General features: G+C 40.6%; 1 protein-coding gene across 3 annotated transcripts in view; it reads right to left on the bottom strand.

Annotated features, from left to right (window-relative positions):
• usp3 (ubiquitin specific peptidase 3) overlaps positions 1-16278 on the bottom strand; it is a 118795-nt gene that overhangs the window by 38372 nt on the left and 64145 nt on the right. For all 3 annotated transcript variants that reach the window (XM_063070960.1, XM_063070962.1, XM_063070961.1), the window contains 3 exons: positions 11571-11652; positions 10745-10827; positions 755-868 (listed from right to left, as the gene is read on the bottom strand). In XM_063070960.1, the coding sequence (XP_062927030.1) occupies positions 755-868; positions 10745-10827; positions 11571-11652 (279 nt within the window). The remainder of the gene's footprint in view (positions 1-754; positions 869-10744; positions 10828-11570; positions 11653-16278) is intronic.

A 16278-nucleotide genomic window follows, 5' to 3' on the forward strand; every position in this document is an offset into this window, starting at 1 on the left:
AGTCTCTGTTTGGAAGCTTAGCACGTGTGTACTAAAAAGTAGTAGACGTCTTAGATGAGATGTATTTGCTTACATTTTCGCTGCTATGTTAAGGTACAAGGTTGGTGGGATTCTAATGTTGCTTGTATTGTGTTCCTTCAGAATTGCCACTACCATATTAGCTCTGTATTAGTTTTGTGCGGTTTGCTTTATGTATTTTTATACTGCATATGCAATTCGTCGATACAAAAGGGTGTGAACTGAGATTGTAGTGGCAGGAACTGGTTGTAAATTCATTCATTTTGTTTTGAGACCCTCTTCTGGTACTAAAATATCTAAAACAGATAAAGGAATTAAAACCTGAAAAAGTATTTGTTGTCCTGAGTGTGTAGTTTGCCCCAGGCTACAAAATATACAATTCATACAAAGAACTTAAGCTTTTAGAACTGATTTGTTCTCCCCACCCACCCACCTCCCATGACTACATGGCAATCAGATAAGGCATAAACACCAAATCCTGAAAAGTCTAAACCTTATTAAAATGTCTAATTAGCTGTCCTAGTACACAATTCAGTCTACTTGCTTTAAAGTCATCAACAGTGTACAAAATTATGACAACATAAATTGTCAGATTCAATGAAAATGGTATTCCACAATACTGGCTACTGTTCCAAGTTTGATATTAAAATACATTTTCAACTATTGGTTTGCTCATGCCTATACTATTCAATGTTGTTGTGCACTGGGGTTTAAAAAGAAAACGATAGTAACATACACACTGTTGTCGCCCTGGCTTCTGGTGTGATAGGTACGTCTACCTGCAGTTTTACCACTACGCAATTCCACTGCTGGCAGCTCCTTGAAATAACAGCAGAATTGCTGAATGTTACTGCAAGTGGGAAGGAAAAAAAAGCTGTTAAAAACAATACTGACTGATGTCTTTATAGCGTTTTAAACTAGAAAAGCTTAAATATCACTGATAAATAATTCATGCCCAAAGAAAAATAATTTGACCAATGAAGTGTACAGAATAAATTGCAGAAATTGGGAATCTGAATTAAAAACTGAAAATACTTGAAATAACCATGTCATATAGCATCTGTGGGAAGAGAAACATTTGATATTTCAAGTCGATCTTTCAGTAATGTTAACTGTCTCAATTAACTATCATCCAGTAGCACTTCATGACCAACCTCTCAAAGTACTCATCACAGTGGATTTAAGCACATCAACTCCTGCCTGAAGAGCGATCTGGATTCATGCCCAATTTGCCTACCATCACAACAGGTCAACAGCAGATGCCATCTCTTTGGACCTTCACTCATAGCTGGAACATTTGGACAACGAAGGTGCATACATCAGGATTATCTTCACTGAACACAGCTCAGAATTCAACATCATCATCCCCTCAAACATAATCACTAAGTGCCAAGACCTAAGTCTCCCTGTGCAAATGGATCCTCGATTTACTCAACTGTAGACTCTATATATACATACATACACACACATATATATAGCTAATGTGTAGCTCCAACTCCAAAGTTAAGTTTGCTGACAATACCGCTGTCGTTGGCCGAATCAAAGGTTGTGGCAAATCATCATATAGGAGGGACATTGAAAATCTAGTTGAACAGTGTGACAACCACCTCCCACTCAATGTCAGCAAAACCAAAGAGCTACTTATCGATTACAGGAGTGAAAAGCCTGAGCTCCATGAGAGGATTGGAGATGAGGAGGATTGGTAACTTTAAATTCCTTGGTGTTATCATTTCGGAGGATCTGTCCAGGGATCAGCACATAAAAGCCTTCACAAAGAAGGTATGACAGTGCCTCTACTTTCTTAAAAGTTTGTGAAAATTTGGCATGTCACGTAAAACTTTGACAAACCTCTATAGATGCACAGTGGAGAATATTTTAATTGGTTGCATCATGGCAAAGTAGGGAAACACCAATGCCCAGGAATAGAAAAGTCTATAGAAAGTGGTGGATAGGCCAGTCCAACACAGGCAAAGCCCTTCCCACCAATACACACATTTATAAGGAGCACTGCCACAAGAAATTAGCACCAAGAGCCCCACCATCCAGGCCATGCACTCTTACCATCATTGGGCAGGAGGCACAAGAGTCTGAGTTCCCATACCAACGGGTTCAGGACAGTTATTACTCTAGAACCATCAGCCCTCCTGAACCAAGTAAATAACTTCATTCACCTCAACTCTGATCCAATTCCACAGCCTACAGACTCATTTTCAAGGAGTCTAGAACTCAGGTTCTCAGTGATAGCTATTAATTTTTGAAGTTTGCATAATTTGTCTTTTGTACATTGGTTGTTTTTTTAGTGTTTATGTATAGTTTTTCATAAATTATATTGTATTTCTTTATTTTCCTGTAAATGCCTGCAAGAAAATTAATCTCAAGGTAGAACAGGTTGAATACCCCTTATCCAAAATGCTTGGGGACCAAAATGTTTTGGATTTTGGAATATATAATGAGAAAGTTTGGGATCACCATTATTTTCAAATGAATTTATGTGCTACCAGTAAGCAGCAATCTTTGTATTACATTTGTTCATCACAAAAGTACCCGACAGTAAAATTTATCACATACCTTCAATATAATGAAAATATGTTCAGGGCTACAAAAGCAGCTCAGGAGCATTGGGAGAAAATCAAAATCAGTTGCTGAACAACAAGCAACGGCAGGCTTTCAGTCTCCACCTACGACACCTCATTTTGATTAAAAGGTTACAGTACACTATTTGTATTTTACTTTTTTAAAGAAGGTTTTATGTAAGGGATAGAAACAATCAGCATTGTAGACTGGTTCTGGTGCTAGATTTTCGTAATCAGATGTTTTAAAAATTTAAAGCTGTGCCTTTTCTTAAATTTCTGCAACCAGCCTGCTGAATATTTACAATTACTATAAATTTTCAGCTCATTGTATTAGATCTTGTTTATTTCACAATTAGTACGTTAAGTGGCCTATGTTCACTCCGAAGCTGACAATACATGAGCAAGATCTTCATTTTTTGCTTTATGCCATGTTTTTCTGTTTTTCATTAATTTCTGTTCATTACATATGTGAGACCTGGCTGGTGGCGTAGTGGCATCAGCGCTGGACTGCGGGGCGGAGGTTCCGAAGTTCAAACCCAGCCAGCTCTCCCCGGCACGCTTTCCATCTGTGCGGGGTTAAGAGCTGGTGATCTCTTTGAAAAAAACTCACCCGGCAGTAAGCAATAGCAAACCACCGCTGTAACTTGCCTTGTACGCGAATTCCAACGACGTCAGAACGGTGTGGGAGGAAGTCATCCGCTACCCAGAAAAATTCCAGATGTGACCTACATTACATATGTGAGGTCACTTCTCAGAACTGTGTGTGGTGTGCAGAGACCCACACATTGCATGGAAACCTTCCTAGCATCCTGTGGAATTTTCCATTTGTGACACGTCAGCGCTCTAGAAGAGTTGGATTACTGATTTTGGAATTTCGGATAAGAGGTACTCAACCTGTATATGGTGACATACACAATACTTTAATAAATTTACTGACTTCTTTGCATGGATACTGCCTGGCCTGCTGAACATTTCCACATTTTGCTTTTATTTACACAACACAAAGTTTCCATTCACACGCTGAGCCAAATGTTCCAATATACTTTTCAGTAAATAAAGACACCTTCTGAATGGCAGCCACTAATGTAAACACTGGAAGCTCACATAAACTGCAAGGAAAATTATCTGTTTCATTTATGGTCAATAAATGGATAATTATCCAGGACATAACTGGTTAAATTCTCTTCTCTTTGCAATTGTGTACTAGATCTTTTACAATCATTTATTACCTGCAATGGACCAGTTGCTCAGTAATCACTGCACTGTCAGCCTAGATTTCTGGGCTCCAGGACCATTGCAAATTATAGCTCAAGTTGTAATTTGCTAAGTAAAGTAGAAAGAGTCAGGTATACACATCAAAGTTGCTGGTGAACACAGCAGGCCAGGCAGCATCTCTAGGAAGAGGTACGGTCGATGTTTCAGACCGAGACCCTTCGTCAGGACTAACTGAAGGAAGAGTGAGTAAGGGATTTGAAAGTTGGAGGGGGAGGGGGAGATCCAAAATGATAGGAGAAGACAGGAGGGGGAGGGATAGAGCCGAGAGCTGGACAGGTGATAGGCAAAAGGGGATACAAGAGGATCATGGGACAGGAGGTCCGGGAAGAAAGACAAGGGGCGGGGGGGACCCAGAGGATGGGCAAGGGGCATATTCAGAGGGACAGAAGGAGAAAAAGGAGAGTGAGAGAAAGAATGTGTGTATAAAAATAAGTAACAGATGGGGTACGAGGGGAAGGTGGGGCATTAGCGGAAGTTAGAGAAGTCAATGTTCATGCCATCAGGTTGGAGGCTACCCAGACGGAATACAAGGTGTTGTTCCTCCAACTGAGTGTGGCTTCATCTTTACAGTAGAGGAGGCCGTGGATAGATATGTCAGAATGGGAATGGGATGTGGAATTAAAATGTGTGGCCACTGGGAGATCCTGCTTTCTCTGGCAGACAGAGCGTAGATGTTCAGCAAAGCGGTCTCCCAGTCTGCATCGGGTCTCGCCAATATATAAAAGGCCACATCGGGAGCACCGGACGCAGTATATCACCCCAGCCAACTCACAGGTGAAGTGTTGCCTCACCTGGAAGGACTGTTTGGAGCCCTGAATGGTGGTAAGGGAGGAAGTGTAAGGGCATGTGTAGCACTTGTTCCACTTACACAGATAAGTGCCAGAAGGGAGATCAGTGGGGAGGGATGGGGGGGGGGGAACGAATGGACAAGGGAGTCGCGTAGGGAGCGATCCCTGTGGAATGCAGAGAGGGGGGGAGGGAAAGATGTGCTTAGTGGTGGGATCCCGTTGGAGGTGGCGGAAGTTACGGAGAATAATATGTTGGTCCCGGAGGCTGGTGGGGTGGTAGGTGAGGACCAGGGGAACCCTATTCCTAGTGGGGTGGCAGGAGGATGGAGTGAGAGCAGATGTACGTGAAATGGGGGAGATGCGTTTAAGAGCAGAGTTGATAGTGGAGGAAGGGAAGCCCCTTCTTTAAAAAAAGAAGACATCTTCCTCATCCTAGAATGAAAAGCCTCATCCTGAGAGCAGATGCGGCGGAGACGGAGGAATTGCGAGAAGGGGATGACGTTTTTGCAAGAGACAGGGTGAGAAGAGGAATAGTCCAGATAACTATGAGAGTCAGTAGGCTTATAGTAGACATCAGTGGATAAGCTGTCTCCAGAGACAGAAAGATCTAGAAAGGGGAGGGAGGTGTCGGAAATGGACCAGGTAAACTTGAGGGCAGGGTGAAAGTTGGAGGCAAAGTTAATAAAGTCAACGAGCTCTGCATGCGTGCAGGAAGCAGCGCCAATGCAGTCGTCGATGTAGCGAAGGAAAAGTGGGGGACAGATACCAGAATAGGCACGGAACATAAGATTGTTCCACAAAGCCAACAAAAAGGCAGGCATAGCTAGGACCCATACGGGTGCCCATAGCTACACCTTTAGTTTGAAGGAAGTGGGAGGAGCCAAAGGAGAAATTATTAAGAGTAAGGACTAATTCTGCTAGTCGGAGCAGAGTGGTGGTAGAGGGGAACTGATTAGGTATCCAAAAAGAAGCGTAGAGCTTTGAGACCTTCCTGATGGGGGATGGAAGTATATAGGGACTGGACATCCATGGTGAAAATAACGCGGTGGGGGCCGGGGAACTTAAAATCATCGAAAAGTTTAAGAGCGTGAGAAGTGTCACGAACATAGGTAGGAAGGGATTGAACGAGGGGGGATAAAACCGTGTCGAGGTATGCAGAAACGAGTTCGGTGGGGCAGGAGCAAGCTGAGACAATAGGTCGGCCAGGACAGGCAGGTTTGTGGATCTTGGGTAGGAGGTAGAAATGGGAAGTGCGGGTGTGGGAACTATAAGGTTGGTAGCAGTGGATGGGAGATCCCCTGAGCGGATAAGGTCGGTGATGGTATGGGAGACAATGGCCCGGTGCTCCTTAGTGGGGTCATGATCGAGGGGTAAATAAGAAGAGGTATCCGTGAGTTGTCGCTGTGCCTCGGCAAGGTAGAGGTCAGTACGCCAGACTACAACAGCACCCCCCTTATCGGCGGGTTTAATAATAAGGTTAGGATTAGTGCGGAGGGAGTGGAGAGCAGAGCGTTTCGAAGGAGTGAGGTTGGAATGGGGACAAGGTGCGGTGAAGTCGAGACGGTTGATGTCCCGTCGGCAGTTAGCGATAAAGAGATCCAGAGCAGGCAGAAGACCACAGCGGGGTGTCCATGAAGAAGAGGAGGGTTGAAGACGGGAGAAGGGGTCATCGGTGGGGGTGGAAGAGTCCTTGCCGAAGAAGTAGGCTCGGAGACGGAGACGGCGGAAGAAGAGTTCCACATCATGGCGAATGCGGAACTCGCTGAGGTGTGGGCGAAGGGGGACAAAGATGAGGCCCTTACTGAGGACACAGCGCTCTGCCTTCGACAGTTAAAGGGGATGGTAAAGACCCGGCATGGATGACAGCTGGGATCAGAGGGGGGAGGGGGGGAGGCTGGGGGTGTCAATGGAGAGGGGAGGGTTGGGGTGAGAGGAAGATGGAGCCTCTGAGGACCCAGGAGTTGACGGTGGGATCTGAGGGAGATGGGGTTGCAGAGTGGTGGTGGGGGAAAGGGACACAATAGCAGCACATAAAGACCCGGCCTGGAGTTCAAGGCTGGAATCTTGAGAGCTGGGATCAGAGGGGGGAGGGGGGGGAGGCTGGGGGTGTTTGTGGAGAGGGGAGGGTTGGGCTGAGAGGAAGATGGAGCCTCTGAGGGCCCAGGAACTGACGATGGGATTTGAGGGAGTCAGGTATAACCCCCTTGTCAAATATTACAAGTTACAACTCTCTTGGTGACAGAACAGAAAGGCAGATTCTCACTTACAATGAGTCTGCATACACTTAATTGATCAAACTCGTTAGGCAATCCTATCCCTGACTATCAGTTAAAAACTAGACTTCTCAATCAGAGTGAAAAGCAATGTAGGTGTATATTTTAAAACAAAAAAATCTTAAGAATACTCAGCAAATCCGTCACACAACTTGTCAGAGTTAACATTTCAGGTCGACCATATTTCATTAGAACAGACTTTTCATAAAAACTTGAATTTTGTTTGGGGGGGGCGGGGGAAGAAAATCACCAGATGTTTTTCTATGCATAGTTTGTAAACAAAACATGAGCATTTCTAACATTTTCTACCTTTATTTCAGATTTCTGAAATCAGCTATATTTTTCACACAATTAACCTTTGATTTTAGTTCAAGTCAAGGAATCAAGTATGCATAATATTTACATCAAATCCAAACAATTACTCTTTCAATTATATTAAGATAATTGTTCTCTACTCTTAATTCAATGAGAAGAGTTCATTATTTATACCCAGTGCTTTAATCTTCAACAATGAGATCTCAAAAACCCCATGTGCATGGTACTGTAAACAAAAATTTAGCACCTGTCTGATCAATCATACTTGAATTCAAAATACATTCGTTATCGCTTCCAGAAGTTTTCAGTTAACTGTTTGAAACAAATATTAAATGGACATCACTAATTTTATTTTAAAGCATGTCGCACCAGACATTCAGCCATTCTTGTCTGGCACATGGTGTCAGGATTAACCAGGTCACGTTATGAACATTCCTGACTCAACCCTTGTATTTTTTACGAGGCCGAGTGGCTAGCTCGACACTCAACCCAGCACGGATGGAAAGCGTGCTTGGAGGTGGCCCGACCTAGATTCGAACTCGGGAACCTTCGCTCTGGAGTCCGGCGCTGATTTCACTGCACCACAAGCCGACCAACATCACTAATTACTTTCAATAGACAGAATATTAAAACTAAACAGGTGTTCATCATCTGTTGATGTTACATTTTCAGGGTAGCTGGATCTGTTTGTACTTGTTTCAACACATCCAAAGGCATATTTTAAATTAAAGCCAATGAGTTCATGTATCCTCACATATAATCCTGCTTTTGCTTGTGTTTCACTTTTTAAAATAGTTTATTTACAACAATTACTTGGGCATATTAAAAAGCATTCACTAAATCAATACTGATAATTATACTGGTATATTTATAGGTGCCTCACTGAACTGATTTGAAGCTAGTCACTCGTACGTCAGTCATTTCATCACTTTAGCTTAAATGTTTTTAAAAAATCCAGGAACAGTGCAAACATATATACTTGCTAAGTGTTTCATATCAGGAAGAGGTGCTATATAGAAAATGGCGTTCAAATGTTTGTATGTAGGAAACTAATACACAAAGAAATTCAGAAATTCCTGGACCAATGTTAAACTGGAATTTACACAGACACTTTACTGGGACCAGATCATCACTACTGTTACCCCACCTTCAGTTACAACAGGGAGATATAATTAGGAAAAGGGTAAAATGTTCATAGAAGGAGCCAAAGAACTTTTATTTTCTTATTGTTATCTAGAGTAACCTAAAAATTCCAGGTCTGGAACAAATTTGGAAATGGAAAAAGTGCAACATGCACTTATGAGTGAAGAAAGTATAATGGGAAGACCACCTAGTACCTACAAATGTTATCGCTGGGAGTTCACATAGCTGAAGAGTGCCCAATCCTACAGCTTTTGGGACGAGAGGTATAGAGAGTGTAGACAGAATCACCTCAATATTCCTTGAAATTCTTAACATTCAAGAATCTATAAAACTGTCCAGAACATACTTGGAGATTGAAGCTTCACCTCCGCCATTTTAGGGCATTGAATTACGAAGATATATCAGTCTGGGTGAAGAGAATGTTTCTCAACTGTCTGGAATGGTCAGCTCCATATTCTGAGATAGCAGACATTAGACACTACAGACAGAAGACATTTTTACCTGTCAAGTCTTTCCTGCTTATGCCAAAACTAGTAATTTTTGAGACAGGGTCACCCAGCTGTAATAATAACTTGATTTTTCTCTTCAGAGAAACTTAAATTTGCCAAGCATTTCCAGCATTCTTTTGACTTCAAATTTCTAGTAGCTATATCTTTCTCCCCTCTTCAAAAGCCCTCATTCATCTCTCTTATCTACACAAACCCTCTCCCTTCACTCTTGTACAATCTTAATCATCACCTCATAGAAAGATTCAATTTATTCTTGCTTCCCTTCCCCATACTGGCTGCATCATAGACACGAGACCATAAGACACAAGATTAGGCCATTTGGCCCAGAGAGTCTGCTCTGCCATTCAATCATGGCTGATTTATTATCCCTCAACCTACTGCCTTCTCCCTATAACCTTTTGACTCCCTAATCAAGAACCTATCAACCTCCACTTTAAATATACCCACTGTCTCTTTAAAAATTTATTCATTTGCGGATGTGGGTGTCACCAGCTAAGCCAGCATTTACTGCCCATCCCTAGTTGCCCTTGAGGAGGTGGCGATGAACCACTGCAGTCCCTGAGGTGTAGGGTACACCCACAGTGCTGTTAGGAAGGGAATTCTGTAATTTTCACCCAACGACAATGAAGGAACAGTGATATGTTTCCAAGTTAGGATGGTGAGTGACTTGGAGGGGGATTTCCAAGTGGTGGTGGTCCCAGGCATCTGCTGTTCTCGTCCTTCTAGATGGTAGTGGTCTTGGGTCTGGAAGGTGCTGCCTTAGGAACTTCGGTGTATTGTTGCAGTGCATCTTGTAGATAGTGCACACTGCTGTAACTGTTTGTTAATGGTGGAGGGACTGGATGCTTGTGGAAGGGATACCAATCAAGTGGACTGCATTGTACTGGATGGTGTCAAACTTCTTGAGTGTTGATGGAGCTGCACTCATCCAAGCGAGTGGCAAATATTCTGTACATTTCATTTGCCTTCCTTGCCACCAATTCAACCTCCAAGTTAACCTTCAGGGAATCCTGCACAAGGACCCCCAAACCCTTTTACATCGCAGATTTCTAAATTTGCTTTCTGCTTAGAAAATTCCTGCCACCAAAGTGCATGACCATACACTTCCCTACCCCATATTCCATCTGTCACTTCTTTGTCCATTCTTTTAATCTTATTAAGTCCTTCTGCAGACTCCCTGCTTCCTCAACACTACCTGCCCCTCCATCTATCATATTGTCTGCAAACTTGGCCACAGAGCCATCAATGCCATCATCCAAATCACCAACATATAACATGAAAAGAAGCGGTATCAACACTGACTCCTGCGGAACACTACTAGTCACCGGCAGCTAACATGTTTGTTTAGTTACTTCTTACTCTGGTGAAAGATCATGTGCCTGAAATGTTAACTGATTCACCCTCCATAGATGTTGCCTATTCCCAGTAGTTAGTTTTTATTTCAAATTGTAGGTACATATGGCTTTTTACTTTAAAATATTTGATCAATTCTACTGCAAAAAAAAACACTAACTGGCACTCCAATATATGAAAAAAAGGAAAAAGCTTCCATGAGGAATGGTGGCAATACCTTCCACCACAATAAAATAATTTGCTTGAGGAAAAACAGCTTAATGTTGATGAAGATACATAACCTGAAGTTTTCTTAAATTTGCAGATTTCTGAAAAATTTGAAACTGTTGGGATAACATTTATAATTACATTTTTTGGCTCCCTTTTCACAACCATAGTTGACTTCACTAGAGCAGGATCCACTGTTGGAACAAAACACATCAACTTTCAGTGGTTTACTGTAATCACCTACGACTCAGCCAATCTATGATGTAATAAGTGAGTGCTAAGCCGGTTACCTGAGAGACTGAAGGATGGCATTCATAAAACAGGTGTTCCCAAGATTGCGAAGTCCCGTAGCGCATATGGCAGAAGTTCCTCCCTGTCAACAATTAGGTGATCTGTCAGTAGGCAATCCAGACACCTAATGATGCATGAATATTTGCAGCAAAATAGTAGACTGGTAAAATCCTAAGTGAGGTTTCACAATGAGATGCAATCACCTGTATAAAAAGCTTCAAAAGGAAACTCCTTTCAGTCAATAACAAATGGTTTGCTTTTACTGACAATCTAGACTATTTAAGATCAAAGGGAGTCTCTCATCCCTGCCACATTTCTTAGTGCATAAATCAAATTCTGGCAAATAAACCAAATAAAATTTAAACACTCCCTGTTCCCTTATGGACACATCACAAGTGTTCGGGCACTAGTGCAGGACAAATTCCAGTCGTTACTTTGCCATCACCAATAAACCCCACAAGGAAAAAAAAATCACTCAAGGATCTTCAGAGAGCTTTCAAAACTTTTCAGTTACTCACTTCAACATAAATTACATTGTAGAAGATTTTTGAAATATAGATAAAACGCTAATTCTCCAGAAAAACTTCAACATCAGGATTATATCCTCAAACAAGTAGAGTGAATTACCTCTGAACAATAACGTGAAAACAGACAAGCAAATTTGTACATACCAAATATATAGTCTCTTTCCAAATATGCCTTAGAGTTCAGTAAAAAGGCAATGCATATCCAATCATTTGTACTGAGCAAACACAACGTCAAAATTTTTAGAACAAGTATAGTCGTGTTCTAATTAAGTGCAAAGTAATTATGCTCTGTACTTACATTAAGTTTCAAATACTTGTTGTTCATGGACGAACTTTCCATCAGCTTTCTTTTGCAGTGTCTGTCTGCGGAAAATGCTGAACTGTGGAGAAGACATTAAAAACTGCATTACTTTCACCAGACAATACAATATTTGTGTTTAATATCACAGCTGGGTTCAAATAGTTCATTATTCAAAACAAATGTCACACCGCACAAATGGACAAATTCGCACAGACATACTGCAAGAAACCAGATGTGATCAGTTGATCATAACTAATCAGGTACCAACATCACTCATGCACCATGAGCAGAAAACAAATGACAGCTCATAAACTTTAACTAGCAATGCAGGACCATGCCTGAAGTTCTTAATTTCTAAATCAGGTTGTTGCACGTCTACATATGGCCTTTAGGAAAATGACTTCTTGTATTGGAATCTCACTTATAAAGAAAATGACTTCTCAATTTCCCTACCTCCATTCTCAACAATATACAAGAAATTTAACATTAAAAAACTTTGGGAGGGGGTGGTAAATGTTACACATGTGCAATCTTGGTGAGTAAAGCAAATAATTAGTCACATCATGGTATCAGGAATAAACTGCTTTGTCAATTGGCAAGCAGCTTTGGTTCAGTTGTCAATGACCACCAAAGTTAATAATTGGACAAAAACAGTCAATTTGTTCAAAACAAGTTCCTCATTCAGGCCACTGGTGCACTTCTCTTATTGAGAGTATAATAGGGAAAGGGTATTCAGAATGCCATACTACAAAAGACATGTCTTAAACACAAAATATTTTTATTTTGGAAATAAAAAAAATAAGTTGAGATTGAACAAGCCAGCAGTTAACAAGCACCCTATCCCCCCCAGAGAATACGCTGGTGAAACCATAGCCAGAAAATATGTTGCACTACTATCAGGCTTCAATTCTGCTAATTGTTTCAAGCAATGGTTCCAAGCTCATGGTGTACTGGCAGTGCTAACTAATTTTCTATTGGGTTTTTCATTTACAGGAACTGTTCAACTTTCTGATTTCCAGCATTCTCTGATTTTGTTTAGATGAGGTGAGAGATAGTCAGGTGATGGAGAAAATATGATTAAATGAAAGAGTTAAATAAAACACTAACAATATATCGGATGTACTCAATAAGTGCAAGAGTTGTTATCACTCTTTGAATTCAAGGTGGTAGAAACTACACCTTAAAACGGTGTTGCATGTGATGAAGGCACTGCCATAGTGCAGTCACGTAGAGAATTGCAGGATTTGAGTCAAATACAATGAAAGAATATACTGCCAAGACAGAATTAGCATGCAACTTCATTCAAATTCAAAAGATTGAAGCATTTGTTCACTACTCACTAGCACTTTTAGGTGTTGGATGCCCTGAGCTGTCAAGTACAATTGTTACAATGCATTCTCATGGACAATATAACAGATTTAGATAAATTAACAATGTTCTACCATATTACAAGGCATAATTCAGAATAGGAGCAATTTGTCCCAGAGTATCCCGGCTCTGATCTGTTCTTGCAGACAGCATGTGAGGCAGGTCCGGTTCAGTTTCTGGTCAATGGTGACTTTTGAAATGCTCAGTTTCAACTATAGCCATGCTAGTCCTGATGATCCCTCCTTTTTACACTAATTCAACAAGTATTGGCCCTGAAAATGATGTATTACAACTATGAAGACATTAAGGGATACTGTTATGGCTATTCAAAGCTGTCTATTCAATCTCATTAGCTTTCCAATAGTGCAGTATAGTTGTACAAACATTAATTCAACCTTCATTAATTCTACTTCTAAAATGCATCAGTGACAGTAGATTTACAAGAGTTACTTGCTGTAATTGTCCTACTAGAATAGCATTCAATTTAATATTCAATTTTATTATCCAATATTCAATCCCAAGTATTCAATTTAGCACTTTATTCTAAATTGTAGGTATCCATTAAGTTGACTAAATTTGATGAAGACGTCAACCTCCCAAATTCCTCAGGTTTGTTTACAGCTAGTTTTATTCGTAGTATTAAGTGACAAGAAAAAATATCTAGACACTAGAAACCTAAAATAAAAACAGGAAATGCTAGAAATACCAGAAATACCCAGGTTAGGAGCAATTTATAAGATGAGAAACAGGGTTAGTATTTCAGGTCAAATACCCTTTGTCGCACAGTATGCATCACAATAGAATGAAATCTATGTACTGTATGTAGTAGTTGTACAAACCATTGGTTAAACCATACTTAAAGAGTATTGTGTACAGTTCTGGTCACCACACTATAGGAAGGATGTAGTAGTAACTGAGTACAAAAGAGATTCATCAGAATGCTGCTTGGAATAGAGGGCTGTAGTTATGATCGTATACGCTGGTTTTTTTCAAGGGAGCATAAGACTCTGAGAGTGACCTTAGAGATTTACAACATTGAGGGGCATAGACAGGATGAGCAAGAGAATCTTTTTTCCAGGCAGGGGAATTCAGAACTAGACAGCACATTTAAAGGTGACAAGGGAAATGGCAAGTTTTAGAGGGTGGTGAATATTTGGAATGAGTCGTCGGAGCAGACAGATAATATTATACAAGGCACTCTAATAAACTACTAAAGGGATATAGGTCTAATACAGCCAAATGGTATTAGAGTAGATAGGTATCACGGTAAGGGTCCATATTTCTGTGCTATAGAACTCTACCATTCTGTATCGCACCAGATACTATTCATAACAGATTGTGCATACATTGCATTTTCCATTACAAAAGATTGTCACTCTTTGTTATGTCTCCTGGAGGCAGCAGGTAGCACCCACACCTGAGATTGTAAATTCAAATCTCAAGGACTTTAGGAAGCTATTTTAGACATTACCATTGAAGTGATGCACTACTGAAGGCACTACAGCCAATAACTCATGCTGAGTTAAACTGAGGATCCATCCACAATGGTTGATGAGCAGAAATGGTTCAATGAACAGTATGAAATTTTCTTGGCATTCTTTTTGCTATTTCATACTGGACCAATTCTCATAAAAGCTGAGACACAAATCAAGTCCACAAGCTTCCTGCCACATTCAAATATACATAATAATTACCTACTAAAACAAATTGAACATATTCAGACCATTTTCTCTATGCTGATTATCTTTGATACTAATCTTAGACAGCAGGGAAAACCATGAGGACAAAACTGAATGCCATGGAAAGATAGGTAACATTGATATAATTACAATATCCCCAAAAGTAGTAAGCATCAAAGAAAGACGAGAATCCCCTTTCAAAGCAGTAGGTGCATAAATAATTGCAAACCCACAAGAGTTGGGCACAGTCTGCATGTATCCAGTAAGTCAAAGTGGAACCATACAAGAATGTTCAACAGGAAAGGGAAAACAGGAAACTGCAGGCTTAACATCTGTCATTGGAAAATGCTTGCAGCTATTATTGAAGACATCATAAGGTATTTTTTTTAAAATTCAAGGTAATGGCAGAGTCCTAGAGAAAGGGAATTTATATTTGGCCACTATCTAAGCTTCTTTATCTACGGGTGGAAAAAGAAAATGCCACTGATAGATGTAATGGTGCACCATATGGATCAACTGGGTCCTCAGCTTTTTATAATTTGTATAAGGACTCAGAGGAAGAGCAGTGCCATACAAGAACAGACCCTTAGGCCCACAATGTTGTGCTGAATTCATTAAGCTAATGATGCTTATTAAACTACTCCCTTCTGTTTGAAGATGGTGCATTTCCCTCCATTCTCTGCATATTCATGTGTTTAAAGCTTCTTAAATGCCTCTATCAACATCTGCCTCCACCACAAACTGCAGCAGCACAATCCAGTCACCAACTATTGTGTTTAAAAAAAATGCCCAACATATGAACTTTCCCCTCATACCTTAAATACATACACTCTAGCATTAGAAATTTCAACCCTGGGGATAAAAGATACCAGCTGTCTAATCTATGTCTTGCACTATTTTTTATACATTTTTATCAGGCCACCCCTTAGCCTTCATTGCTCAATAGTAAACAACCAGAATTTGCCACCATTCCTTGCAACATTTGCCTTCTAATTTCGGTAGTTTTCTGCTAACCTCTTCTGCACATTCAATGCTTTGACAACCTTCCCATAATGGGGAACCAAAATTGAATGCAATACTACAGAGGGAGCCTAACCAGAGTTTTATAAAGTCACAACATAACTTCCCAACTCAAACATCCTGACAAATAAAGGCAACACATGTATACACCTTATCGCCCTATCAACTTGTGCTGCCACTTTCAGCAAGCTATAGACTTGGAATCTAAGATCCCTCTGTACATCAATGGTGTTAAGGACCCTGCCATTCACTGTGTACTCTCCCTTTACATTTGATGTTCCAAAGTGCAATATCTTATACTTGCATGGACTAAATTCAAGCAGTCATTCCACGATCTATATCCAACCGTACTCTTTGGCAATCGTCTACACTATCCACAACGTTACCAATCTTTGTGTCATCTGCACACTTACTAATCCACCCATTCACATTTTCATCCAGGTCATGAATATACATTACAAATAACAGATCCTTGTTGAACACCTCCACTGACCTCCCACTTCTATGACAAGGCGATTCTCAATCAAAATAGCCAAATCACTATGTATCCCAGGCATTTTAATCTTAGAAGGACCTTAATTGAATGCCTAGTAAAAACCATGTAGATAACACACTGCTCTGCCTTTAATTACCACTGT

This window comes from Mobula hypostoma, chromosome 18 (genome assembly GCF_963921235.1).
Source record: "Mobula hypostoma chromosome 18, sMobHyp1.1, whole genome shotgun sequence".
In the NCBI taxonomy this organism is placed as follows: Eukaryota; Metazoa; Chordata; class Chondrichthyes; order Myliobatiformes; family Myliobatidae; genus Mobula; species Mobula hypostoma.